This window comes from Nicotiana tabacum, chromosome 18 (assembly GCF_000715075.1).
Source record: "Nicotiana tabacum cultivar K326 chromosome 18, ASM71507v2, whole genome shotgun sequence".
In the NCBI taxonomy this organism is placed as follows: domain Eukaryota; kingdom Viridiplantae; phylum Streptophyta; class Magnoliopsida; order Solanales; family Solanaceae; genus Nicotiana; species Nicotiana tabacum.
This window is the reverse complement of record NC_134097.1, coordinates 79,147,913-79,174,144: the sequence shown is the minus strand read 5'-3', so window position 1 is coordinate 79,174,144 and position 26,232 is coordinate 79,147,913. Positions and strand designations below refer to the sequence as shown.

The 26,232-nt window shown below is 34.0% G+C and overlaps 1 protein-coding gene across 1 annotated transcript; it reads left to right on the top strand.

The window, feature by feature from the left end:
* Positions 1-15,979: 15,979 nt before the first annotated feature.
* Positions 15,980-23,425, top strand: LOC107820151 (PHD finger protein Alfin1-like; the record flags this gene model as incomplete). Its single annotated transcript, NM_001326060.1, is given in 5 exon segments — positions 15,980-16,060; positions 16,736-16,768; positions 19,312-19,540; positions 22,942-23,062; positions 23,153-23,425. Coding segments are annotated over 5 exon segments (737 nt in total), but the record flags the coding sequence as incomplete, so codon positions are not given.
* Between the last annotated feature and the right edge of the window lie 2,807 nt (positions 23,426-26,232).

The following is a 26,232-nucleotide window of genomic DNA, read 5'->3' as shown; positions in this document are numbered from 1 at the left end:
TTCGAGTTTATTGTTATTGTGAAATTGGTTTTCCTAGCAAGCAGTGTTAGGCGTCATCGCGGCTTCGACGGTAGTTTGGGTCGTGACAACTTCGTCTTTCACAACTACGCAACTCCAAGATCTGCACGCAAGGTGCAAAAGTGTAGTATGAGTATAATCGATCCTATGTGCCCAGTAAGTATCTTGACTAATCTCGGTAAAATAATGACGAGTTTTAAGTTTAAAGATACTTATTATTTTTACCTGTACAGATGATAAGTAGAAAAAATAATATGACATAGAGAAACAAATAACCACATAATAAATTAAACAAGAATATAAATGACAGAGAGCCCTAGAATATAATCAAAATATAGTCTTACAACACAACACGGTAGTGGAATATAATAGCCAAGGATAACCAGAATTTATCTTTTCGTTGCGAACGCACAACCCGATCCACATATCAATACCACTATTATTGTAGTGTGCAACCTGATCCACATACATACATAATTACGGCGTGCAACCCGATCCACATATGTAAGATCACATGAAACTGCAACAACAACCAAGCATGGGAAAGTTCACAATGTAATACCAAGAAAACGAACATGCGGTATTCAACTAGGAAATACAAACTCAAACGAAGTAAGATGGGCAGCTCAGTATCCAAATGTTAGTCTCCCATATATAATTACAAGGCTTCTATAAAGCATAAACACACAACCAATCTAAAATCCACCCAATCCAGCTAAGCAAAGAAGAGTAGGACATGCCACGAGTAAAGATATTTGGCAAGTAAAAATAGGTATCAAATGGAGGCATTTAATAAGTGAAATCATGTAACAATTAGAGGCATATGGCAAGTAAAGGCATATAATAAGTGAAGGCATGTAGTAAGGGAAGGCATGGAGTAAGTGAAGGCATATATCGGGTTGAGGCATTTAATAAGTAAATCATGTTACAACTAAGGGCATGTAACATGTAAAGGCTAGTAATAAGTAAAGGCGTGAATCATGTAAGGACATGTAGCAGTAGTAACTCAAGTAAAAGCGTATATGTACCGGTAACAAACAAGGTAGGAACATAGATAAGATAGTAACGCACTAAAACGGAAACATAGAGGTAAGCTACATAAGGAATACAAGCATGAAAGTAACATACAATACAGAAAATATAGATGAGAACCAAGGTAGAGAGCATGTATATGTCTATCGAATGAGTAATCATAACAGTAATCCAACTTCCATTCTTTTCACACAGAAATAACCAACAGACCAATCTCATTTCAAATCACACGGAAATACTCTCGTGTTAACATCATATCAACCACACGAAAATAACCATCGTGCCAAATATTTCCCTAAGGCCATAATCATCATCTCTTATTACAGATAAATAAGCTCAAGTAATATAATACTAACGGGTATAGATGTATATTCATGTAAATTATCTCAAAACAACGCATTAAATTCCTTTAAGATATTACACGTTCTAACATAATTTCTAACATGGATAATTAACTCATTAGTCATAGAATTAAATGAAGCATGGGCCAAAATATCACCAAGTTCAATAAGACACAAAGAAGCATATAATCCCTTCTCTAGAGCATGGAAACCCCAGCACGTGCACATACACTTGTCACCTTGTATATGTATCACCTCCGCATGTAGCAAATAATATTGTTTATTAGAAAAATTTCCTCAACAAAGCTAGGCAAGATACATACCTCATTTCAGATCAATTTTCACAATCCAATACCGTCTTTCTTATAAATACTCCTCAAAACAAACCTTAGTCAAATATCATCTAAATAAGTCTAACAATGCTAAATGAAATATTCCTAATCAATAAAGTTTCAATCTTTGCCAAAAATTCCAAAAGTCAACAAAAAATAACCCGGGGCCACGTGGTTGAAATCCATAATTAAGACCATATCCCAATTATATATTCTCCTGAGCTCGGATATGTGATTTGTTTCGAAATTCGATCCCAATTTGAGGCCTAAATCTCAAATTCATAAAATTTCTAAATTCTACCCAAAAACCCTAATTTCTACCTTGAATTCATAGATTTGATGATGAAATTCATGAAAAAACAATTGAAATTGATTGAAAACAAGTTGAAGAATTTGGGAAGAAATTGTCCTTCATAAATTGCCTTGATGGAGTCTAGGGTTGAAAATGATGAGCTAAGCCCCAAAACTCTAATATTTTATTCAACTGCAAATATCACAATTTTCGATGTTCGCAAAAGCGAAAAGTTTCTGAGCCTTACAGTTGTCGCAAAAGCTGGTGGTTTCATCACAAAAGCGAACATGGGTAGTCTGCAAATATGAACAAGGCTTCGCAAATGCGAAGCTTCCCCTAACACATACCAGTCACAAATGCGACATAATCAGCGCAAAAGCGATAACCCCACCCTTCGCAAATGTGATTTCAACTTCGCAAGAGCGAAGCTGTCCTAGTGTCATAATTGCAAGTCTGACTTCACAAATACGAGGCTCGCATTTGCGAACAAGTTCTCTCAAATACGAGACCTGCAGAACTTCAACTCTACCAGTCTTGTTAAGCCAAAAATCAGTCCGCAAAGCTTCCAAAACTCACCTGAGCCCCTCGGGCTCCAATTCGAACATTCACACAATTGTAATAACATCATACAAACTTGCTCACTATCTCAAATCATTAAAATAACATCAAATATCAAGAATCGATCATGAAAACTCAAGATTTTTAAGTTTAAAAGTCATTTTTTTTAAATATTCGCATAAAGCGCCAAAACGGCCTAGGGTCACCTAGGACCCCAACCATGTGTATGTACAAGTCCAAAATTATCATACGAACCTACCGGAATCATCAAAATATTGATCTGAGTTCGTTTATGAAAAACGTTGATTGTGGTCAACTCTAGCCATTTTTAAAGCCAAAAATCACATTTTCTTTAAAATTTCACATTTAAATTTTTCGGAAATCAACACGAACCACACTCGCAAGTCATAAATTATTAAATAGAGTTATAAAAAGTCTTGAAATACATAAAGAAAAGTTCGTACTTAAAACGACGATCGGATCGTTTCAGAATAAGAATACACGACTAAAAGAAGAAAAATAAAATCAAGGTGAAACGTAGTTATCCTTCATCCTAGTTAGTCTCTATATTATCGTATGATATCGTGAGAATTGGATGTTTCCTCAACAATGGAAACCTCTTTAATAGTCAACGAGTGCATAAGGAGATGATAGGCCAACGTTGAGTCCGTTGCAATACTATTAGGACTAAATAACCAGGTGCCATATGAAAGCTAACAAAGCAAAGCAAACCTTAGCGATGATAAATGAGACCACAAATAAAATATAATAAAATAGATATAATAATTTATTATGATTCGGTCAATAGACCTACATATGATTCATCACTAATATAAAAAGAAAATATAATTTTTGAGAGAATAGTTTCTCCCAAAAGAGAACTCTCTTAAGAATTATATTGTGGAGGTTATTATTATTGTAGTTATTGTATGACAGAGAGATCCTTAATTTATAGAGGTCCACAATTTTTTCCTCCAAAAAAGGATCGGTAAAATATAAAAGAGATCTATATTTTCCTTTTAAGAAAAGTAAAATTAGTTATGATAAATATTTTACCCTTCCTTTAAGTAATAGAAAAAATCAAATATAGTAAGAAAATTAGAAAAAAATCCTAACAATTCTTTCCTTTGGCCTAAATTTTCTTAACAATATTTAATGTGCGTTCTTTACATAATTTTCATCATTGCTGCGGTATTGGTTAAAAATTAGAGCCTTGTGCGTTAAAAGTGAGCACAAATTAAAAATATTAGAGCCCTGCGTTAAAACTTAAACGTGAGCAGGGTTAGACATGAAGCCTTGCATTAAAAGTGAGTAGGGTTAAAAGTGGAACCTATACGTAAAAAATAAGCATGAGTTAAAAATCAGAACCCATAAGTATGGGTTTAACATAGTTTTTTTTTTTAAAGATGCAGCAAAAATATTGAAAACATGGACAAAAATGTTCATTATTGCCAAATTGGTCATAGCTTGATCTGAACCCGCCTTGAAACCTGTCTTCAATCTTGTTCTGAATCATTGGTTGTAATACCCCTTTCTTGGATCGAAATACCAAGATGTATGCGAAAGCTAATAAAACAAACCTTGGTGACGATAAATGAGACAACAAATAAAATATTCTAAAAATGACATAATATTATAATATAATTTGGTCAAGTGACCTGCATATGAAACTTCAAGATAATATAAAAGAGAAAATAAAAATTTGAGAGATAAGTCTCCCCTAAAGAGAACTCTCTTAAGGGCCACATTGTAAAGATAATTATCGTTGTTATTGTGTAAAGGAGAGATTCTCAATTTATAATGCTTCACAATTTTTTTCTTGGCCCTTCCTTCAAATAACAAAAAAATTCAAACATGGTAAGAAAATTAATGCAAATCCTAATACTTCTTATAATAACGACACCGACTCTACACAAAGGAAGTGGTGCTCCTCTCGGGGCTCTAAAATGTTCTCTCGTCTTAAACTTTAAAGGGTTAAAGATAAAATTTACACTTAAAAGCTTGAGTATTATAACTTTACCAACTACACGTTCACTTTCTAAACTCCTACATAAATTAAATATTGAAAACTTATTCCCTAAGTTATATTTCATGTAAACTTGATTGACTAGAAAAAAGAATTTACCAAAAAAGGAGTTTTTTTTTTAACTTTTGGTCTTAAATATACTATAACATTGATGTGAATTGCATTATTAAATGTAAAATAAATAAAATAAAAATATTTTATATATAAAAAGATATCACTCTTCTTGGAACGGCGAAGTAAATCTATATATCTATATTATTATAAAAGCACAAATAATTTATACTAAATATTGAATGACTAAATATCCTTGAAATATTGATAGACTTTTATACCCTTAAATATTTGGGTTAAAGGTGGATTGAATAGTAATATCTAAAATACTACCCAAGGATGAAATTCTTCCCGAGTTACACTCCATAGTTAATTCCTACTCTACCAATATCGAGAACTTCTAATTCAAGTTAAAAGTGGTAACTTTGAAATTTGGACAAACTTCTAATACCAGTCAAGTTCCAACTTTTCATCTTCTATTTGTCATATATGTTCTACTTAATATGAAATTAAGTTCCGTATATATGGACACAAGCACTTTGAAACCTCGTATCTATATGGAGGAGGACACTTTGTACAATCTATCTATGATAACATTCTTTAATAATTAATACGCTTTATCATCTGTTGTTGCACTCAAAGGACGTAAGTTTTTCTAGAGGTAATGTGATTTCTTAATATCATGAATTTTATCTTAAAGATTAACCTAATCTATCTATCTAATGAGAATGTATGAAGTATTAGCACGCAGTTAAATATAATTTTTAGAAAAAATCACATCTTCTTTGTTTTGGGTGATCTTACGGTTCGATATAACAAACCCAATGGGAATATCAGTATAAATATTTGGTGTAGTTCTGCAAATTGAGGCTTAAAAGGCATCAGTAATCCAGTTTAATTTTCCTTTCTACTAAAAGATTATGTTATCGTATATTATGTCTTTCTTAAAATACTTGTATAATAAATTAAAATCATCTGGAATCAAGAATTCCAGTATTCTAAAAAAATTATTTTATTTTAAAATATAAAAGCTTAAAGCAAGTTGTCCAAAGACCTTAACAATCGTATTCTAATACATATCTGCACTGTACTTCAGTACTTGTCAATCCATAAACAACTTGCATCACAACCAATATTAAATATTGTTGCATTCTTCTACTGATATACAAATTTATTCTATCATTGTATGTGATTCTAAAATGTTTAGTTTCATTCTGCTATTTAATTTGTCTTGCAACTATATTAATGAGTTGGTTATTATGGAGCTGATTAGCTAATTTTAACAACTATTTTGGAACACATTTTATAATATTTGACATAAGATATTCGTGCAACGCACGAACATAGAGACTAGTATATATAAAGTTGGGAATGGAAAAAGTGATGTGGCATCTTTCATTGTGTAGGGATTCTATTTATCGTTATTCTCCTTCTTCTTTTTTTTTTACTTTTGCTTTCATTTTTTCCTTTTAATCTTATTTTTTAAAAAGTACACACATTGAACTTACAGTCTTACACCTCTTTATTGAGGGTTATATGATTGAAGAAGTAATTGTAAAACCATTAAAAAAAATGGAACGGCAGCTATAGATGGGATGTTACAATTATGAAAATGATGATACCAATTAAAAGTTGCAAGAATTAATAATTCTGTTCATCCTATTTTTTCACTATCCCAGTTTCTTTTTCATAAAGATAGGACAATTCTCGTGCCTTGCATATTAAGAGTAACAAAAGTTTAAGCATCCCTTCCATATGAAGTGAGGGAAATTTTTTTCTATTTTCTCCCAAGAAGAGGCTCTTTGGAAAAGCAACAACACAGTGTTTCACTAGATGGTGCCCATTCATGTATGTTTTTGTTAAATTTTTATTCGTTCATCTTTCTATTTCATCATGGTATGTTTTTATTATTTTGCTTTTTTTAATTTCTTAATTGGTTCTACTTTTCATGTTTACACTTCTGTTAATATGTTCATATTCATATATATACATATACAGATAATACATACATACATACCAGCAATTCCCTAAGTTAAAATTTCACTCTGCACACACATACACACACTTACTTTTATTGAATTTTATATATTTTAAACATGTTTTTTACTTATATCTTAGTTTTAATTTTATGTTTATAAAATACTAAAAGATTAAATATTAATAGTGTTATGTTGGAGAATATGCAGAAGGATAAAACTGATCAAAGAGTACTGCTTCCCTAATTTTTCACTGTATGCTCTTGATAGTATAGAACAGACTTTGTTGAAACTGATCACTTTACATAAAATTTAATATTATTTGTAAGAACAAAACGAGAATAAGAATTACATTTCGTTAATTTTAACGATGAATTTAAAAGTTTCACTGCATGAGTTTGGAAATTATATTTATGTCTTTTAGGCTACTCTTTTATTAGTAAAGACTGATCTTATGTGATAAGAATTCTAACAATTACTGTTTACCCATATTTTTATTGTCTTTTGATGACCGCACTTCGCGCGGACATTTAGAAATAATGTCGCGTCCATAAATTTGAACAGGTGGAATAGTTATTTGGTTTCAAAAAGTTTTCGAACCCAAAACAAAATCTTTAGAGTATGTAGAAACCGAATCATGGTTTTGGGTTAGTTCATTTTCAAAATTTTAATTTTGGCCCTTTTTTTTCATTCAGCTTGTCAAGTTTTAATTTGATTATTTTCTTCCCCATTCCCAATTTGTGCTATTCAGCTTATATGACTGAAAATAGATATTTTTTTCGCTTTGGTTATTCAAGCTAATACTTTCTCCATTTTAGTTTACGTGGCATCATTTAATCGCATATGAAATTTAAGAAAAAAAAATACTTATAAAATTTATGATCTAGAATATACTTAAATACTGTGTATCTATAAATCATCTCATTAAAAATAAAATTAAAATTTTAAAGTTAAATTATTATTCCTGATTATAGAAATATGATTTTTTTTTTTTTTTGTGACAGAATGACTTATACTTAAGCATTTGAGTTGGATATTTTAGGTTGTTTTATGGGAATAATTAGGCATACCTATCGGATTCTAAATAATTACCATGCTCTATCCATTAAAAATCTTACCTACTAAATAATCAGAATAACTACCTATTTAAGTTTTATGGGCTAAAAGCTGCACCCTATTTAAAACAGCCAAACATGGCCCTAAGCTACCTTGCTAAAGCTGAAACACGCTCAAGCAGCCACCAAGACCACCTCAAATCTGCTCTAAATAAGTTTAAACTTTAACTTTTAATTCTACAAGCATTTGCAAAGGGGTTTAATAATACCCATGTAAGTTAAAAATTCAAACAACTATATTAAGCTTTTAATTCCCAAACCTCAAGCTTAAGCTTCTTTAATGGTGGACCATTTTTATTTTTCTTCAATTATCAGCAACCAATTTCGGACTCTATTACGATTTTAGCTTTACACAATAGCGCCCAGACAATTCAACAAATAGCAGACAAAATGTACTATTGTAGTATATTATACAATATTATAATATATTATTGCAGTATATTGCATATTATTATAATATATCCTTGATGTATATTATATACTGTTACAATAAACTGTTACATATAGTTGTAAGCTCTTATAGTATATTGTCTATTGTAGCAGTATACTATTGGGTAACTGTGTTCTTCATCAATTTTCAGCTGAAAGATTCAATCTCAATCAACTCAAATCAGCTCTAAATGCGATTAAATTTTAGTATGAACTTCTTGAAGGTACTATAAGTCATATTATACACTCCAAATAAAACTAAAAAATCTTCAAAATGAAATTTCATATTCCGGAACTTCAAGCTCGACAATGATAGGTCTTCAATCACAAACAAAAATTAAGATCTAGGAAGCTCAACATATAACCACAACAATACATGGGTTCAAAAACACAAATAAATATAAAAAGAAGGCGTTTGAAAAAATGGCACTGATATAAAAAGAAGATTTTGAAATGTACTAATACAAAAAAAGCATTTTGGAGTAAAACTGATGTAAAATAATGTAAAACTTTGTATTTTAAAATTTATGTAGAAAATTCTAAAAAAAGCCTTTGGGAAATACATTAATTTGTACTGAGTTTTTATCATCCAGTGCGACAAAGCTATAGGGTTTTTGAAAGGGGAAGGAAAAGTTAGACTGTGGGACTAGTATAGCCTGTTTGGCTATGCTTCTAAAATCTGTTTATTTTGAGAAATATTTTCTCCAAAAGTACTTTTCATGAGAATCATTTTGTGTTTAGTTAATCAATTTGAAAAACACTTTTGAGTAGCAATTAATGTTTGCCCAAGTTTTTAAAAATCTCTTCTAAGTGTATTTTTCTCAAAAGTTCTTTTGGAGAAAAGCTATTTTTTTCTGCTTCTCAAAAGCTGCTTCTCTTTAAAAAAGCACTTTTTCTTCTTCTAAAAGCTTGGACAAACACCTCAATTTTTGGAAAAAGGTACTTTTGGCTAAAAAAAATTACTTTTGACCAAAAAAAACTTGGCCAATCAGACTACACGTGTGTTCAGAAAAATTAAGAGGAGAATGTAATAGGGTGGGCCGGATAATATTTGAGCTGAATAGGTAAAAATCGTAATAAGTGGGCGTATATATACGGAGACACCTAAAGTTGGCACGATCTTTCACTTAGACACTTAAACTAGGCATCTTAGCAATTCTCATACCAATTAGACACGTTTTTTGTTGGCTTATTAATTAACAAACGCGTGTTCTGCAATCTCCATCTACGTGGCAAAAGTAACCATTATAAATCGTGTCACATCATTTTTTTGTCCACCTTACTGTCCACCTCAGCTATATAGTGTTATTTCCACTAAAATACAAATAACTAGCACTAAACAAATGATCTAAACATATTACCACCGTTCCTTTTACCATCGATGAAAACGAAGCAAGGTCCTACCACTGTTAAGCTTCTTATTCTTTTGGTCAATGGTGTTGGAATCTAGTATTTCCACTGATTTCCAACCGTATTTACAACGCTTCAAGGTCCAATCTCTCCTTATTTTCTATTGCTACAGCTAGGGCGTTTTATTTGTAAGTTATTGATAAAGCTAGGGTTTTTTGGGATTTTCCTTTGTGTTGGTCCCTTGTCGTCTTATGTAAAGGAATATTATGGAAGATGACTATATTTTAACTCGCTTTCACCACATGGGTACATTTATCGAGTAACCTATCCCAATATACAAAGGGGAGTTAGATGTCTTTGTTGTTGCTATCGATAAAGACCATTTTAGTGTTATCGAGTTGTCTGCTTATGCTAAAGACCTTGGGTATGCAGCTGTTGAAGGGTTTTATTGTCAAAGGGAAAATATGGTGATTTTATCAAAGTCTTTTCTGATTTTCAATTATATGAATTTGTGAAAGATTTAAAACATGGTGATATTTTGGATGTTTATTTGCGTCATGGGGTGAGTCAGCCTGAAGTAGTCAAAGAAAATATTAGTCTTTTATGCGGGGCAGAAGTAGGTGGGGGTGGTAATGAACAATTTAAAGCTAGGGCAATACCTGGGAGTAATACAAATACTGAAGAACCTATTGAGCAGTCTACTGAACCAACTCACGATGTTGTTGAACCACCTATTGAGCCGCCTATTGAACCAACTTTGAATGATGCTGAACCAAAGGATTCGAGGATATTGGAAGAAACAAGACTTCAAGATATGTAGGTAAATTAGGTGGTGGTGAGCAGTTTATTGATAGTTCAACATGTTGTTCTTGCATACTATCACATAAACGAAGAACCTGAACAGGCAGTGGAGCATTGGTATAAGAGGGATACCTTCTTAAAAGCATACAAGTATTTCATCCAGCCTATGACAAATATAAAGATGTGGCCTGAAACCAACAATCCTAAGATAGAGCCTCGACCTCAGAGGAACAAAAGAAAAGTCAAAGATGAACCAAAAAAGAAATATGGAAAGTTGTCCAAGTGTGGAGTGAAAATGACATGTTCCAAGTGCCATCAACAAGGACATAACAAAAGATATTGTAAGGTAAATGTTTCTTGTCAATTATTTCCTGTTGCCATCATATGTTTCCTGTTGTTCATATGAATCTAGTAATCTATTTCCATCACTGTTATGTAATTTGTTGCTCAATGTTATGTAGGCTGAAAATTGGATGCCTTCACAGCATGGTAGCCAAAGCTCACAAGGTGCGAGCCAACCTGATGCAGCTGGAAGCTCAAGCCAACCTACAAACTCTGTGTGTTTTGATACAACAAGGGTTAGAAGGGTTAATGAAGCTAGAAGCTCAAGCCAACTAACACCAAGTTCAGCAGATTCGAGCAGGCCTGCTAGAAGAGGATTAGGTAGTCAACTTTCTCTAAAGGGTAAAACAACTACCAGCCAAAAGAGAGGAAGGGGTGCAAGTAAAGAAGATGCTAAAAAGGGAGCACAAAAAAGGTCCAAAAATATTGGATTTAGCATCTACACAGCTGCAAGTGGAACTCAAATACTAAATGTATATATTCATACATATTTCATCTATAATATGACTTAGAAATAACTTACTAATTGTGGTTCATTATTTGGCAAACTGCAGCCCGGAACGTCAAGCCAACAAGTTATTGCAAGTGGTTCAACTTATAAGAGTGCAGCTCCAACAGGAATTGACCTTGGATTTAAGGCTAGAGGCTTGAGGTGGAAGAGTCAAGATGTTGTCACAACTTCCCAGTTGCAGCAGATGAAGGTAAACTTCAGCAAGAAGTAGTATCTTAGGAACTTATTTTGTCTATATGTTATGTAGCAGCAACCTATTATATTTTAGGATCTAGTTTTTGAAAGAACTAAACTTTAATGGTTGTATTCAGTCGTGTAATCTTACTGTTCTGTTTTGGACATATGTTATGTAGCAGCAACTTCAGCCTTATTTTGTTTGTTTTGGCAGAATAGTTACTCTATGTTCTGAATAATTAGTCTATATAGCAGCAACTTCAGTCTATATGTTCTGAATTTTGAAACTGCATCTTATGGTTCTATGCCTTGTACAAAAGTTATATATTACAACACTTTCAAAATTCAGCAGCTATTTATTACAACAGCAGTTTCAAAATTCAGAAGTTTATAACAAAATTCAGTTGTACAAAAGTTTATAGCAACAACAGCTGAATATTACAACAACAGTTTCAAAACAGAAGTTTAAAGCAACATCACCAATATTACATATTAATCAACAACACCTAAAACAACCAACAACACCTAAAACAACCAAAGTACATCAGTCATACAGTTTTCATAAAATGACCAATAATACAACAACAATCGTCAAAAAGATCCGTCTTCTTTTTGCTCGAACTTTCTCCTCGTCAAAAGTTTTGACTCTCTTTAATAAACCCCAAATTATATTCTTCGCTTGAGTAGGCATCTCATCGTTATACCAACAGAAATAATCACATCCACCCTTTTTCTACAAATATCACAAAACACTTTTAATCAATTTTTATCAAAGAAAATAATTCATAAAATAGATACAAATTATGAACAAACAATTTACCTTTCTGATTTTGCAAGCAAAAAACCTACGACCTGAGTTTAATTGGGTCCAAGAAGTATTCAACTTTGGAGAAACACCACACTTACAGATTCGAGCGGCAGTGCAATGTGACATTGACGAGTTCGTCGATTCCGAGAAGTTCGACATTAATAACACGACAACAACAGAAATGAGAGGAAGAAGAGAAGAGAAGAAATTAATTAATACCAAGAAGAGAACAGAAACGAGAGAAAGAAGAAAAGAGAAGAAAAGAATTGACAAGAATAGAAGGAGAATTGCTGGAGAAATCTGAGAAACGAACAAATAGGTTTTTTAAGAATTGGGAAAGGGATTAGGGTTTAAATAATAATTGACAATCGATGTTACCGTTATGTGTCTAATTGGGAAAGGAAAAATCACTTATTGGAATACTTCACGCACCTAAATAGGTTTGAAGTCACGCTATATGCCACCAGCAAAAAACGTGTCTAATTGGTATGAGAATTGCCTAAGAAACGTGTGTAATTGGAAAGAGGCCTAGTTTAAGTGTCTATGTAAAAGATCGTGCCAGATTTAGGTGTATCCTTATGTATTACGCCTAATAAGTATGAAGTTGGGTAGAAACGAATAAGAAATTGAGCCGAATATGCAATTTGTGTACTTTCCTCGAGAGAAATTAAAAAATAGCCAGATTTACAAGTGGTCATTCAAAAATAGTCACAGTTTCAAAAGTAATCGAAATTCAGTCATTTTTCATGTAAAGATAAATCTGAACGAAAATACTGTTCAAAATCCGAAAAATATTACAGTATATTATGTTAGAATTCCAGTATAATATATTGGAGTTCCAGTATAATATATCGGTCAAACATAATATACCGGTCCAACATAATATACTAGAGATTGGAGCACCGGTGCTTCAATGTCCAGTATATTATACTGGAACTTTCCACATGTTGGAATTCCATCATAATATACTGGAAGTTCATACACAAGTGCACCGATCTCCAGTATATTATCCTGGAACTTTCCGTGATGCAGCAAAATAATGGCTATTTTTCAATGACTTTGCAAATGCTGGTTATTTTTGAATGACCAATCCGAAAACTGGCCAGCCCGTGCTATTTTTACCTATTTACCGAGCCAACTTTCGGTAAGCCCATTACCGTGATTGTTAATCTTGTTGAAGTATACGTGTGAACTCCAAAATGGAATGTGCAAGAGCATATTGAGTTATATAATTATCCCAATGGTGTGCAACAACTTATTAAGGGGTCGTTTGGTTTGAATATAGGTTATGTTGAGATAAGTTATGATAGGATTAGTTATGCTTAGATTAGTTATGCTGAGATTATTTTTTATCCATTGTTTGGTATGTTGTATTAAAAATGACATTTGCATAATTTATAATAAGAAGGTATAAGTTATCCCAGCACTAATTATCCACTCCTTACAAGGTATAAGTTATCCCGATACTAATTTTAATCCCGAGATAACTTATCCCAGATTTGCTAACCAAACAAAGTATTAAAATGGTATTAAGTTTTTATCCCAGCACTATTCCTATTTATACCTCATACCAAACGACCCCTAAGAGGTTTATAAAAGTAGTACTATTAAATTACTGCATCATTCCCTTACAATTTTTTCACTACACACTTACATATAGAGAAAATTACCTTCATTGTTAGTTGACCAAACATATCAATAAAATTAGGCCCATATTTTAGGTCCTTACCCCATTTAACCCAGATTGTACATATATTGTAAAATAGTTTTCATTAGTTAGCCAAAGCACTTAAAAGGTTTTTTCTTTCTTTTTTTCTTCATTCCCAATTCTCTCGCAACCACGTCTCTTTTCTTTCTTTCTAACCCAAACAGATCCCATCATCCTCTCTTACCTTAGCCTTCATTATTCCTCCTCCCCTTACCCTCTACAATTTTAGCTTAGGCTCCTCCTCCGTCGTCCAAGCTCGCCAAGTCCGATGGTGACAAGCAGAAGAAGAATTGAAGATTTTGAAAGAAAAATGAAAACCCATGCAGATCTGAAATCTTTAGCTCTCAAGCTTGATTTGCGCTGAGAAATAACTATTAATTTTGGAAGAATTGAAGTTTGAAATTCGGATCAGGATTGTTAGGAGTTTGAAGTCTCGGATAAAAATGAATGTATCTTGTTTGGGTATTAAATTCAGAATCGTTCGCATAAAGTTGTAATACATGCTGCAACAACTCGAAGTTGGAATAAAAAATCATAACCATGTAGCAGTTTATATCGACATTGTATAATAATGTATAATTATGTATATAAATGTATAAATACCTCTTATACAATATTATGCATCTTTATATAAGTTGCTATATTGTTTACAGTTAGTGTAGTGTTGGGCACAATGTATTTTCTACTGAAAATATTGTATAACTAGTGTTCATATACAGTTATATGGTATTGTATACTTATGTGTATAAATGAGTATATTTATGTTTAATGCTATATAATTATATTTTTTTTAGTTTATAAGAATCTAGATACAATGTCATTACATAAGAGACCTCCATGAAAGTTTGATACTTTCTTCTCTTCTTTTTCTTTTTGTGAAATATGAAAAAGTTTTTATATGTTCTAGAGGGATTCTACAATTTTTTAATCAAGTTTTGATTTTTCTTTTATCTTGTTGGATTGCTTTAGCAATTGCACATAAAATTTCACTTTTAATTTAAATTTTGATTAACAATTTTGATATGTGAAAACCCAAATAATTTACCATTTAAAAGAGTAATAGAAGATTGGAATATTTCATTAAAAAAATCATGTTTTGCCATAAGAAAAAGAGAAAATAGGAGAAAATATTTATTTTAATACATAATTTGTTGGTATTTAAGTTGGGGAAGAAAAAGAAACAAAGATATAGACAAAAGTTTTGAGGGGGAATGCGGGGATGTGGGGGAGGGAGGGAAAAGTTGTAGCCATGAGAGAGTGATTTTTTTTTGTTATACCATGTGAATGATATCATATTGGTATAAAAAGAATTGATTGTTGATATTTATTTGGCCATCCGATGAAGATATTGTTTTAGGCTAAGCGGTTGAAATGTATTTTGTTCTACTTTTGTGAAATTATTCCTTACGTATATTCACGTAACCTTTTTCAATCTTCTGTAACTTCATACAGAAAAACAATACAAGGGAAGATTAATGCTAATACAAATGACAATTATCAATAATGAGAGAGCCTAACGGAATTGGGCGACACGGAGAAAAGAGCAACATAACTCTAGTAAGCCAATATATCCCCTACTTTGAGATACCTTTCTTGAAAACAACAAATGTCAAAATCAAAACCCACAAAACCGATGATTATTCACTAAAAAAGTTTTTTTTTTTTTTTAAAAAGAAGAGAACTAACCCCTTGCTTTAATTAGCCAATCATATTTTGCCATGTGTAATTAAGCAATAATTAAATTACAGTTTTGTCCGAACATATAGATCTACTGCAGCTACATACACTACAATCCACCCACCCCCACTCCCACCACCCTACCATTACACCCCTTCTCTTGTCTTCCCGCTGCTCTCTCTCTCTCTCTAATCCATTTTCTTCACTGCCTCTAATTATTCTCTGCAATTTCCTGAAAAATTGGGCCTTTTTTCCTCATATTCATAAACATTAGCCGATTTTAAACTTGAAGTAAAATGAAGAAGAAACCCTAGCTCTGAACAAAACCCTAATTTCATCCACCTGTCCTGAGACAAAGAAAAAGATTGTATTTTTTTTTGTTTGTGAGGTTTGAATTGAAATTGTGGAAAGTAGTGGAGGACATGGAAGGAATTCCACATCCAATACCGAGAACCGTAGAGGAAGTTTTCAATGATTTCAAAGGCCGTAGAGCTGGTTTAATCAAAGCACTTACCGCAGGTTCTTTAATTTCTTACACTTTCCTCTGTTTTATTTTTGAGGGCGCTATTACAATTTCTCGAGTCATACAAAATTTCGTTCATTACGATTTTTCAAGCAATTTTGAATATGTTTCTGTAAAAAAAATTGCTACTTTATAGTAGTACCTTTTTGTACAGTTTTTAAATGTATAATTATTTAGAGAAAACTGAAAGAATTGATGTTGGAATTGAGACCAAAAACTAGATTCTTTGACTTTAAATCCCTTCAGGGAGGGAGTATATTTTTTGTACAGTATTATAATTTGGAGAGTCAAACAAATTTTCTTTTATTACTACATTTTTCGTGCAAATTTTTGAATATTTTTCTGTGAAAAATTGCTACTTTTATAGTACTTCTTTTGTACAGTTTCTGAATGTGTCATAATTTTTAATGAAAGAATTGGATGTCCGAATTTAGACCAAAAACTAAAGTGTTTGACTTTGAACCCCTCATGGAGGTAGTATGTAATTTTTTCTCCTTCTAAAGCATATTTTCGCATGTGTTTTTTTTCTTTTGAGAAAAATAAGGTACTCTTTTTTTTCCATATGTATTTTTTCATGTAAGTATACGGGTGTTAGACCTTTTGCTTTGTGGGTGTGTGAGACTCATGGTGGTTTTGCTAATTGTGATGTTTATAACGTTGTGTTATTGTAGATGTTGATAAGTTCTATCAGCAGTGTGATCCTGGTGAGTTTCCTTTTGCTCAGTTTTTCCTTGGATACATATTGTTTATGTTTGTAATATGTGCTGTTTGGTTCTTTTTTGGTGTACAATTGAGAAATGTGAAATGTTGCTTGTTTTCCGCAGTTTTAATTCCTGGAAGCGTGTCTTAATATTTTGAACTTTATAAGTAACACTTTTATGTAGTCTCTGTGTGTATGTTGAATTGCATTGTCATTCGCAATTTTGGAGCCTAAACCACATTGTTATAACTTTTCTCACCGAGTGCATCTTTTTGTCATTTGTTGTTAAGCAGAAATGGCAAAATCAGTTTTTTCTTAAAGTTGTTAATGGTCTGGGCCCTCTGAAATGAGTAATGTTGTGGTCCTAATGGATAATATTTACATGGTGTTAATTATGTATGAAAGATAACCTGGAAAAATGAGATATTTACTCAATTCAGGGAGAAGCATCAATGCTAGTTAGTTTTTCTTTGATATCTTGATAATTGGCTGATTGCTTATCAGGTCTGAGGGAGAACACATGCGAGATTTTTAGTTGCATGGGTAGGCGGGATGAGTTTTGTTTTCTATCAAGTCACACTTATTGAACTTTAATCTTGTATGAGCATGTCAAATGTTGATATTTTAGGTCGATATATGAAAAGTCACTTGTTAGATCTGATCCTGATTTTAGTTATAAGCATGAGCTTAGAGAGGTATAAATTGCCGTGGATGAATAAAACTTTATGTTATCTATGGTAGTTATTCGATATGTTGCATGTCTTAGGTGATTATTAGTAGCTCTTGGCTGCATTTTTAGCTGGTTATTTGTAGTTTGTGTGTAGTTTGGAAACAATATTCTCATGAATTATGTGTATTATCTTCTTTTTCTATCTTTTCTTTTGAGGGGAGGGGCAGAGGGAGTGGGGAGGAATGACTGTTTGTCAATGCAGGTCAATCAACACATTAAAATGTTTGGACTTCTTTTATTCTAAACACTTAAAGGTATAAGAGTTGCTCTTTGCACCAGCTTATTTGAAACACTGGCAGAGTTTCCATATAAGAACTATCTCTGTTTGATCTAACAGAGTGCACTTAGTTCAAGTGTGTTCTTCAATGATTCTTGTCTCCGCTTGGCTTGTGCATGTACTGCTGTTGCTTTATTTTAAACACAAAGTTTTACTCGATAACTAAGCTTATAGCATACATCTAAGAAAAGATTTCTTGAATGTCAAATAAACTATTAATCGGCACACCTTTGGTGGAAGTTGTGCTCTTGGTGGCTAATTAGAATCTCAGTTTCCTAATTAATCTCATCTCTTTTCTTTTGGTTGGAGGTGGAGGGTAGAAGTTGATTACTTTTTGCTTTTACATCTATCAATTTGTTGGTTGTACTTAATAATTCTGCCCTTTTGCATTGGTATACTTTGCATTGACGAGACGCTAGTCAGTGTTAACACTAGGCTGGAATCTGGAGATTTGGAGACAGATCCTGGAGTCTAAGGGTTTCAGGTTGAGCAGGGCTAAGACTGAGTACTTGGAGTGCAAGTTCAGTGACGTACCTATGAAGCGGGGCGGAAGTGATGCTTGATACACAAGTAATGGAGAGATTGATGATGATGTCGCACATCGTATTGGAGTGGGGTAGAAGAAATGGAGGCTCGCATAAGAATGTGCCACAGAGACTTAAAGGTAAGTTTTATAGAGTGGTTGTTAGGCCGACTATGTTGTATGTGGCGGAATGTGGGCCAATCAAGAGCTCTCATGTCTAGTAGTTGAAAGTAGCGAAAATGAGGATGTTGAGATGGATGTGTGGGCATACTAGGAGGGATAAGATTAGGAATGAAGATATTTGGGACAAGGTGAGAGTGGTCCCTATGGTGGACAAGATGCAGAAAGCTAAGCTGAGATGGTTCGGGTATGTGAAGAGGAGATGCCTAGATGCCTCAATGAGAAGGTGTGAGAGGTTGGCTATGGTGGGTCCGAAAATGGTTAGAGGTAGAACAAAGAAGTATTGGGGAGAGGTGATAAGGCAGGACATGACATACCTACAGCTTACCAATGACATGACCCTTGATAGGAGGGTGTGAAGATCGAGAATTAGGGTAGAGGGTTAGTAGTCGAGCATATCTCTTTGCCATACCAGTAGTTTTAGCGTTATTCCCATATTTTTCTTATCCTAGATTTCTATTACCGCGTGTTGTTTCTTTTGCTTCGGTTATCCTTCTTTATGGCTTTTTCGCTAAAGCACTTCTTTTAAACATTGCTATGACTGTACCTTGCTTGAGTCGAGGGTCTGTCGGAAACAGCCTCTCTGCCTTCACAAGGTAGGCCTTCACAAGGTAGGGGTAACGCTTCGTACACACTACTATCCCCAGACCTCACTTGTGGGATTATACTGGGTTTTTTTGTTGTAGTTTGATGTTCAGGGAAGTTCCTTCTTTATAGATGCAATATAACTGTAGTTCTGTCTTCTTGTTTGAGGTCCTGATGGAGTTTATTCTGTAAGGAGCTTTTACTATCATTCTTGATGACTGTTTCAACATATGCCCATGTGTTTACCTGCAGAAAAGGAGAACTTGTGTCTCTATGGGCTCCCTAATGAAACATGGGAAGTAAACCTCCCAGTTGAGGAGGTGCCTCCTGAACTACCCGAACCAGCACTAGGCATAAACTTTGCTCGTGATGGGATGCAAGAGAAGGACTGGTTATCACTTGTTGCAGTTCACGGTGATTCCTGGTTGCTTTCTGTTGCATTCTACTTTGGCGCACGGTTTGGTTTTGGTAAGAGTGAAAGGTAATATCATTTCCTTATTTCTACCTTTTGATTTCATCTTTTCTTTGATTTCCTGTCCTTAAACTATGTAGATTGTCCAGGTGGGAATATATGGGTATGTAAGTTGTTGTATATTATGTAGATTGTACATTATTTGGATGTGTAATTTTCATTTTTCTAATGGGAGATATGTCTACCTTCTACTGGTCCTTAAATAATAGTTTCGTCTACCTTCTGCAAAAACAACCAATGGTGTGCCTGTTGTATGTGCCATGCTCCGTCCCTGTCTATAATCTCTTCTTTTTCGTGCCTTTTTTTGGGTTGCTCTTTTACCTTTATTTCTCTTATGCAGGGATCTGTTAGTAATTTTTTCTAACGTCTTCCTTTTCAAGAAAAAATGTTCTAACTTCTCTTTTTTGTTATAAGGGAGCATTTTATATAAACAAAAAAGCACAAAAATTTGTATAGTGGGTTACATCAGGTTCTAACAAGTGTATCAGTATCCATATCCAAGAATCTTACAAAAACTCAGTTTCCACCTAGTATAATTCGACATATAGCTGAGGAAATTTAAAAATCTTTCTACATCATGTACATTTTGCATATTACACAAAAAGGCTAAGAAAGATAAGACATTGAACTTCAGTTGGTGAATGTTCTCTCTTTTGCCTTCAGAATGTGTGAGATGTCTTTCTGTCCATATGACCCACCAAATGCTAGCTGGTTTGATTTCCCAGATTTTCTTCCTGCCTTTCCCCATTCCTTTCCCTGTCCAGTTGAAAAGAAGCTCTTTGGTAGATACTGGCATTGCCTATTTGAATCCAAAAGTACGAGAGGCTACTTGTGCAGTGAATGAAAAGGTGATTGGCATCTTCTTCTGCCTTCTCACACATGTAACACTTGTTACAAAGGTTCATGCTTCTTTGTTGAAGGTTATATTGGGTCAGGATTGCCTCATAATTAACTGTCCAGCAGAAATAAGCCACTTTGGGTTGTGCTTTCAAACTCCAAAGTTGTTTCAAAGGCCAATCTTATCCTGTATTGCGGCTGGGGGATGCTTCAGCCATTTGTAACTAGAAATTATAGTGAAAAGCCTGTCATTCTTGTATAGCCAGTGAAGAGAGTCTAAGTTGACTTGATGAACTTTGAAAATTTCTCAATGGTTGCAAAAGTTGAGAAAGGCTGGCATGTTCGCAATCGTTACTGTTTCTTGTAAAACAAACTTCCCATCCAGTGCTTTTAATGCATTGAGCCAGCGTAGCATGAGGATCTCGAGTAAAGCTGTAGAGGTCTGAAAATTGTTCTTTGAGGGTTGAGTATCCCAACCATTTGTCATGCCAAAAAAAGGTCTCGTTACCATCCCCGAAATTGTTCCAACTTCTTCTGCATGCTACTCTTGATTCATGCTTCTTAACCTGACTTGTCTAAGCATTCCGAAAGTTGTTTTATTTGATCCATTATAGGTTAAGCTTTATCAGCACGTCTTTAGCCCCCTACACCCTGGGCCTGCTCACCTTTTGTTAACTTTCTCATCACTATTATCCAATTTACTTTATTATGTGAAAGGGGAAAATGACAGAGAATCTGTCTCGCAATCATGTTTGAAAGTTCTCTTTGCTTGGAACATGTTGTAGAGCATAGATGATATTCTCCCTCGGAAACTGCGTGATATAGTGGGATTGTTCTTTTATCTTTGCAAGATGTTGCTTTTTCTGTTTAATCAAGAATTCATTTCTTCCTATTTTTTCTTTTGTCTTCTCACCCACTCATCATGTAGTGTTTGACCTTGTTGAGTTGTATAATGGTGTCTATATCAAGTATTTAAGGACATCCAAAGGGGATCTATAAAGGTCATGGCTATTCCACCTGCTTTGAGGATTTGTGTTGAATGCTCAGCTTATTTTACATGGGTGAAGAGTCCTTTCTGTGGATTCTTTTTCTCTTTTCTGTAATAAAATTACTTTGATGTTTCGGGATCGAGTACATACCCAGCAAGCTAGGAGCGCTCGGCTTTAATACTCCCCCTTGAGGGGAAGTTAAATAGTATTTTGTAGTTAAGGAGTAAATATTCTGTAATTAAGGACATGGATTAGGAAATATTACATATATCAATTGGTATCTGCAGGGGAATTAATTGAGAGATTTAACTCCTGATTATGTACCATTTCCTATTTTGGATCATGTGTATAAATTATTCAATTCCGCAATGGCTTGAGGGAATAATCAAGCTCAATATTCTCCAAAAACTTCCTCTTCGTCCTTACAGACGTGTCTTACACTGTAAGTAGGATTACTACCTAAGTTTTAGAATTATAGAACCAAGAGTTGCAAGCCATATGGTTGCTTGTTATCAGTTAGGAGCTCCATGCTCCAATGTCCAACTACACTTTATTTGGGAACTATTCTATATTCATTCCCAAATTATCATGACAGGTGAATTATTGCTTAACTTGGTGGTTGCATTGGTGGTTTTGTATAATGATTTTCAGTTTGTGTGAAGATATTTAACCTCTGGGTTATGATTACCAGAACTAGTACTATCTCATTTTCATTTTGTCTTATGGGAAGTGGTTATATTATGCTATATCTATTAAAAACTATATTCTCCAAAATGCTACAGCACCCGTGTCCGATCCCCCAAAAGTGCACTGTGTTTGGAGTATCCGACACGCACCCCTCGTTATTTGCGGACAGTCTAAGAAAAGAGGGTATGTTATGCTAGCCATTAGACAAAGGCCTATCTGAGAATTGGTTCTGCTAGTGGTATTAACCGCTGCATCATTGGATAAATTAGTCTTTAGTTGGATATGATGTCTGTCACATGTTGTCTAGGCGCTTCGTGCAATATTTGTTGGGGCAGCAGTATGTTGTCCCTTTCTTCCTGCCTTTGGATCATCAACTGCCATCTGTCTCTTTTCCCAAGGGGTCATCAAATCTTTTAACATGGGTTTAAGACAAGAGGGGTTGCTCTGATGGTAAGCAACCTCCATTTCCAACCAAGAGGTTGTGAGTTCGAGTCTCCCCAAGAGCAAGGTGGGAAGTTCTTGGAGGAAAGGATGCCGGGGGTCTATTTGGAAACAGCCTCTCTACCCCAGGGTAGGGGTAAGGTCTGCGTACACACTACCCTCCCCAGACCCCATTAAGTGGGATTATACTGGGTTGTTGTTGTTGTTGTGTAAGCTATGCAAAAAAATATTGTAATCTGGATTTTCTACTGGAGTACATCTTGCTAAGGTTCGATAGTTGTGTGTACATCGTTTGACCTTAGCTTGTTGACTCATGAATGTGGTTTATGTTAGTCAAGTATTTGCAATATTTCACCTAGCTAGATCACTCTGGAAACATGGGTTATATTGCTTAATGTTTGTCTGAAGTTCCTTCAGAAGAGAGATTTGACTTTTTTTGGGAAATCATGTATACAGGAAGAGGCTTTTCCAGATGATAAATGATCTCCCTACAGTGTTTGAGGTTGTGACTGGAGCTGCTAAACAGGCAAGGGACGCTGCTCATAATAACAGCAGCAAAAGTAAATCGAGTGGAAAGGTTGCCAATCCACATGAACTTGATATTAATGCTTTTTGGTCATCTTTTCTTTCATGTTGTTTGATTGTTTCTGCTATCAATGTTTTGCAGTTTCGTCAGTCGGAGCCCCAGCACAAGGGGGTTAAGGTGTCAACACCTAAAGAGGAGGATGAGAGTGGGGAGGAGGTAGAAGAAGAAGATGAACAAGGGGCAACCCTCTGTGGAGCTTGCGGTGATAATTATGGCCAAGATGAATTCTGGATTTGCTGTGATGTGTGTGAGAAATGGTTCCATGGCAAATGTGTGAAGATTACTCCAGCAAAGGCTGAGCACATCAAGCAGTATAAGTGTCCTAGTTGCAGTAACAAGAGGGCCAGAGTTTAGACTGCAAACTGAAGAGCAAGCATCAGTCAAATGGTGAATGAAAGGCGTAGAATTTGTAGCTTAACTTATCAAACAAAAAAAGGTCAAGCTTGTGACCAGTGTCAGAATTAATGTATGCTAGATCGCCATTTTTTTTAGACTTTGCATTCTGCTTTCTCTTGTATGCTTTTGGATTGTGTTTTAGATCAAGAAAATTTGTGCCTTTTGTCATTGTGTATTTGGAATTGCCTTCTCTATTCGTAAGACTGCTGATCTGAATACTATAATGCGCTACTATGCGTGAGAGATGCAGAAGACAGGTGCCTTACTTTGTAATGGGGGCTGCAACGTAAAAATTGCACGGGGCGTCCTATTTGGTCGCCCCCATTTAACCTATACCCATTTTTTTTTTAAATTTTTTAATTTGTACCCACTTTTTAAACAATTTCAGTCCCCTTTCTCTTCCTTCGTTTTCTTCTTCTTTCTTCTGCTGCTGTTGGTGCTACTATGAAACTTCAGTTCATGGGACACGTACGGGAAGTTTAATGTCACACTTAGTGATTCTTTTCATAACAATTCTGTTCTTTTCACGACAATTTTGTTCTTTTCACGTTTATTGTTTCCAAATTTATGATTTAGATACTGTTGACACTCTGATTATTTATCTAGTATGTTAGAAAGTTTTTTCAAAAACTTCAGTTTATATAGTGTTGAAGTTTTTACAAATGAACTAAATAATTTCAGTATCTTCTGTTGAAGTTTTTGAAAAAGCTTTATGACAAAACTAATGAATCTAGGACAATTTTTTTTTAGCTTATTTAGTGTTGAAGTTTTTATAAATGAACTAAATAACTTCAGCATCTTCTGCTGGAGTTTTTGAAAAAGCTTAATGACAAAACTAATGAATCCAGGACAAAAAAACTTCAACAAATAGAGAACAAAACTTCAGCTACTATGCTTAAGTTCAGCAATTACAAACAAAAACTTCAGCTACTATGCTTAAGTTCAACAATTACAAACAAAAACTTCAGCACACTTGGTTCAGCAATTTCTGCTGCTTCAGGCCCGTCTATTAGAATGCTGAAATTTTGCGTGATTGCCTTTGCTACTTCAGCCCCGTATGCTGAAGTTACGCGAAAAAGTGGGTACACTTGTCATTTTTTTGCAAAGTGGGCACAAGTTAAAACGTGATCCAAAAAACGGATATAGATACAAATGCCTCGACTGCAATTACTATAATTCACGTGTGAGATAAAGATGGCTTAAATTGTCTAGGGACTAGGGGACAGTAGACACTGTGACGCATTGAAAACTAGGGATGGCAAAACAAGCCCAAACTCAGGTAATCCGCCCACTCCGCCCAAATATTGATGGGTTTGGGCTAGAGTAATTTTGTTGATGGGCTGATTTGGGCTAGCCCAAAGTAATCCATGAAAATTCACTAGCCCAAGTTAACCCATGATAGTGCCCAACTATGATTCATGTTATTGGCCAAAATTCTCTCTTGAACTGGACATATGTGTACTTACACAGTTACATTGATGCTCAATCGAATAAAAATGGGCGATTTGCAGCCGTACCCTATTTTTATGCCACATTTTAACCTATACCCTATTTCTAAAAACTATTGATTTTGTAACCAACTAACAAAAAATCCGTAATAATATGACCATTATACCCCTTCCAAAACATATAAAAGATGCATCAAGCATACCCAGAATTAAATTCCAGATCTTCTTCGTATCTCCTCCATCAGTCCATCTCTCCTGAGATCGCCTCTCGCAAACCAGATTTGAACCAGATTCAAATTCCAAATTCAAATTACAAAATACATTGTAATTATTCAAATTCTTCTTCAGAATTCAAAATAGTTTTTGAATTATATGTTTTCTGATTGATTGATTGAAGTTGTTTGACGAACTTTACTAATATGCTGAATTTGCATTCTAAATCTATTTGACGATGAATTCTAACATTCTAATCCCACAAATATACTGAAACAAGCTGAAGTTATTTAGTTCATATCTAAAAAATTTAGCAAAACGAGCTAGCAAATAACACAACGAAGAAAAAATTATTTGAGTATTTTAATATTTAAAACACCTATGCGCAAAAAACTTCGACATAGGTGCCAAAGTTTTTTAGTTAATATTTAAAAACTTCAACAGGAGGAGCTGATGTTTTTCTATTACACTGGGTAAAAAAAAATAAAACATCAATTAAAATTTCATATTGCACAAAAAACTTCGGCATAGGTGCTGAAGTTATTTAGTTAATAACTTCAGCAGGAGAAGCTGAAGTTTTCCTATTACACTCTGTAAAAAAAAATAAAACATCAATTAAAATTTCATATTGCACAAAAAACTTCGGCATAAGTGCTGAAGTTTTTTAGTTAATATTTACAAACTTCAGCAGGAGGAGCTGAAGTTTTCCTCCTACACTGGGTAGAAAATAAAACATAAATTAAAATTTCATATTGCACAAAAAACTTCAGCACATGTACTGAGTTCTTTAGTTAATCTGTAAAAACTTCGGCTGATGGAGCTAAAGTTTTCCTCCCGCACTATGTATTTTATTATCATTTTTTGAAAAAACTTCATACCAAAAAATGCTTATGTTTTTAGGAATATGTAAAATATTTTTCATATAATTTTTTGTATGCTGAAGTTTTTTTGTCTGCTAAAAATGCTTAATATTTTGTCGTGCAATATGTAATTTTCGGATAAGTTTTTGTTAATTGTTCTGTTATTTTCTAAGTTTAAAAAGAATTTTTAGTTCATACTTGAAGTTTTCATCAAGCACTGTGTATTTTATTATGATTTTTTGAA